The sequence below is a fragment of the Helianthus annuus genome, chromosome 1 (assembly GCF_002127325.2).
Source record: "Helianthus annuus cultivar XRQ/B chromosome 1, HanXRQr2.0-SUNRISE, whole genome shotgun sequence".
Taxonomy (NCBI): domain Eukaryota; kingdom Viridiplantae; phylum Streptophyta; class Magnoliopsida; order Asterales; family Asteraceae; genus Helianthus; species Helianthus annuus.
The window spans coordinates 141,261,298-141,264,350 of NC_035433.2; the positions used below are offsets into that span (position 1 = coordinate 141,261,298).

The 3,053-nt window shown below is 39.8% G+C and overlaps 1 protein-coding gene across 1 annotated transcript; it reads left to right on the forward strand.

The window, feature by feature from the left end:
* Window positions 1-431: 431 nt before the first annotated feature.
* Window positions 432-2,135, forward strand: LOC110881789 (UDP-glycosyltransferase 73E1). Its single transcript, XM_022129945.2, has one exon. It carries the CDS (start codon window positions 481-483, stop codon window positions 1,975-1,977), a length of 1,497 nt encoding a protein of 498 aa, XP_021985637.1. The 5' UTR covers window positions 432-480; the 3' UTR covers window positions 1,978-2,135.
* The last annotated feature ends 918 nt before the right edge of the window (window positions 2,136-3,053 follow it).

Genomic DNA, 3,053 nt, shown 5'->3' on the forward strand with positions numbered 1-3,053 from the left:
TTGATAAATTAATAAAAGAGTCGAACAAGGTTGTTTATATTACGTGTTTATTTATTCGATCAAGGGCCTGATTTCCAACAGAGTCATTGACAAATGGCATGTCAATAACTATCACGTTCACTTTTAGTTTATTAATGTGGGTGACATATGGAAATCAAGAAAGAGCCGATATATGAAATTAAATACTTGGTTGATAAAGTCATATTCGTTCCAACTAGATAACTCCAAAATCTATAAGTTATTTTATTTGGTAATTTCTATTTATATAATATGAACATCTTTTTTTAATTAGTTTTGTTCATCAGTATCATTTTTTATATTTACAAACAAAAAGAGATGGTACAAACTAATAGATGTTCTTATATATTTACAAACAAAAAGACATGGTACAAACTAATAGATGTTCTCTTGCTATTTGTATAATTAAATAGCCCTTGGGTAGTTTCAGACAGAACCACCAAACCAACTTCTGAAACTCCAATGGCTTCCCCTCCCACAAACCTTCACTTTGTCTTGTTTCCATGGCCGGCTCAAGGTCATTTGATCCCTATGGTGGACATAGCCCGGATGTTAGCCGAAAGAGATGTTATGGTTACTGTTATTACAACTCCTGTTAACACAAACCGTATTAAAACAGTCATTGATCGTGCAATCGAAGCAAATCTCAAGATCCAAGTTCTTGATATCCAACTCCCATTTGCCAAAGCTGGTTTGCCAGAAGGATGCGAAAGTTTCGATATGATTCCATCGGTTTCATATGTGGCCAATATGTTCCTAGCAATGAAGCTGTTAGAAGAACCGGCGGAAGAGATGCTTCGGGTGCTTTATCCCCCTCCAAGTTGCATCATATCGGATGGCGGTTTCCATTGGACTAGCGATGTGGCGAAAAGGTTAATTGTTCCAAGGATTATTTTCTATGGACCAGGATGTTTTGCATCCCTGTGTATAAACATAGTGAATAATACGAATATACTAGGTGATTTCAAGTCTGATTTAGAGTACTTTGCATTGCCTGGCTTGCCTGATTGTATTGAAGTTACCAAACCGCAGGCCTCAAGTTGGGGAAAGGGAAACACGAAAGAAACTAGAGAAACATTTGAACGAACACAAGAGGCCGAGAAAGCTGCATTCGGGATAGTGGTTAACAGCTTTGACGCGTTAGAGCCGAAGTATGTTGAAGAGTTTGCAAAGGCAACAGGTAAAAAAGTATGGTGTATAGGACCTGTTTCTCTATGCAACAAAAGCCTTGAAGATATAGCCGAGAGAGGAAACAAGGCTGCAAACGGCGAGCATGATTGCTTGAAATGGTTGGATTCGAGGGAGCCACGGTCTGTGGTCTATGTTTGCTTCGGAAGTTTCTCTAGTACATTGACGCACCAAGCCATTGAGCTTGCACTGGGACTAGAGTCATCCAACATACCATTTGTTTGGTTTGTTAGCCGAACAAGTGACGAATTCGAGAAATGGACTTCAGAAGGACAATATGAAGAAAGGATAAAAGGTAGAGGCTTAATGGTCCGCGGTTGGGCACCACAAATCTTGGTATTGTCGCACCAAGCTATTGGTGGTTTTATAACACATTGTGGATGGAACTCAACTCTAGAAGCTATTTGTGCCGGGATCCCAATGGTTACATGGCCACATTTCGCAGATCAATTTCTAAATGAAAGATTCATTGTAAATGTATTGAAGATTGGATTAAAAATTGGCGTGGAGGTTCCTATTACGTATCGAGGGAAAGAAAAGTTTGAAGTGATGGTGAAGAGGGAAGCCATCAAATTAGCTGTGGAAGGTTTGATGAATGATGAAGATGAAGATGAAGCACAAACAAGAAGAAATAGAGCTAAGGAGGTTGCACAAATGGCGAAGAAAGCAATGGAGGATGAAGGTTCATCTCACCTCAACTTGACAATGATGATTGCAGCTATAACTGAAGAACTAGCTCTGAAGAATAAGTCAATTAAAGATATTGTGTAGAGATTGTAACTTGCTGATCACCAAGCAAGTTTCCTTCAAGCCGGAACATCCAAACACTTCACTGCAGTTCCTCTTTATTTTGTTAGATTATGCTTTAGATAAATTGTGTTCATGTCATGTCTCCAATGAAAAAACCTCCTAGAGATGGGACTTGAACACCAAGTGTCAAAATTAAAAGACATTGGCTTTGTTATTAATCCATAGGGTATGGTGAGGTTAGTCCCCAAAGAGACCACCCGTCACGTAGGCGCCACCTCACCAAGGGTGGAGGACCATCCCCTTGGGGACTACCCAAGGGTTTGGAAGACTACCCAACCCTACAATAAAAATCAATATAATATAATATATAATAAAGGGGGAGAGAGAGAAGTCAGAGGGGCCCCACCACATTGGCTCGTCTCCAACGTCTTGGAGAGGGCGGCAGCGACACGACGGAGCAACCGGAGGCGGTGTGCGACGACCCGGTACGGAGGCGACCGGGGGGTGGGGTGGGGGGGGGTGGGAGACGAGGCCCATACCAGGCGGTCTTATACATATGCATATGATAAGATTTTGTTGGCCTTAATTGTTTGACCAACCTTGATACACATGAAGAATTAAGTGTTAAATTTTTAAGGGTAGTTTCGTGTCACTTATGTATTTGTTAAGAGTGGAAGGATTAGTTTGAATTAATTCACCAAAATATTGTTGGATAATCTTGACGGGTCCGGTTCAGGTCAAGACGGGTCAATTAGAATGTGATTGTTAAATCTGATTTGGTCAAGTGTTTGACTGAGTGACTTGATGAAAACGTGAGAATAGTAATTGGAATATTATGAGGAGAGCATGGGAGTGAAGCAACGAGTTTCTTGGAGTTAGTTTCTTTATTTAAGAATTATTTTCAATTAATTGTAGATCATCCTTTTGAAATCAATATACAGAAAGTTATGAGTTTTCTTTGAGTGTTCTTGGGCCTGAACCAACAAATATATTGTTATTGATGTGGGGTTACATACGGTGGTTTATATATACCACCACATTACACTTTTGAGTCTATATATAACTCTATTACGTATTGGTCTATAAATTAGAAAGGC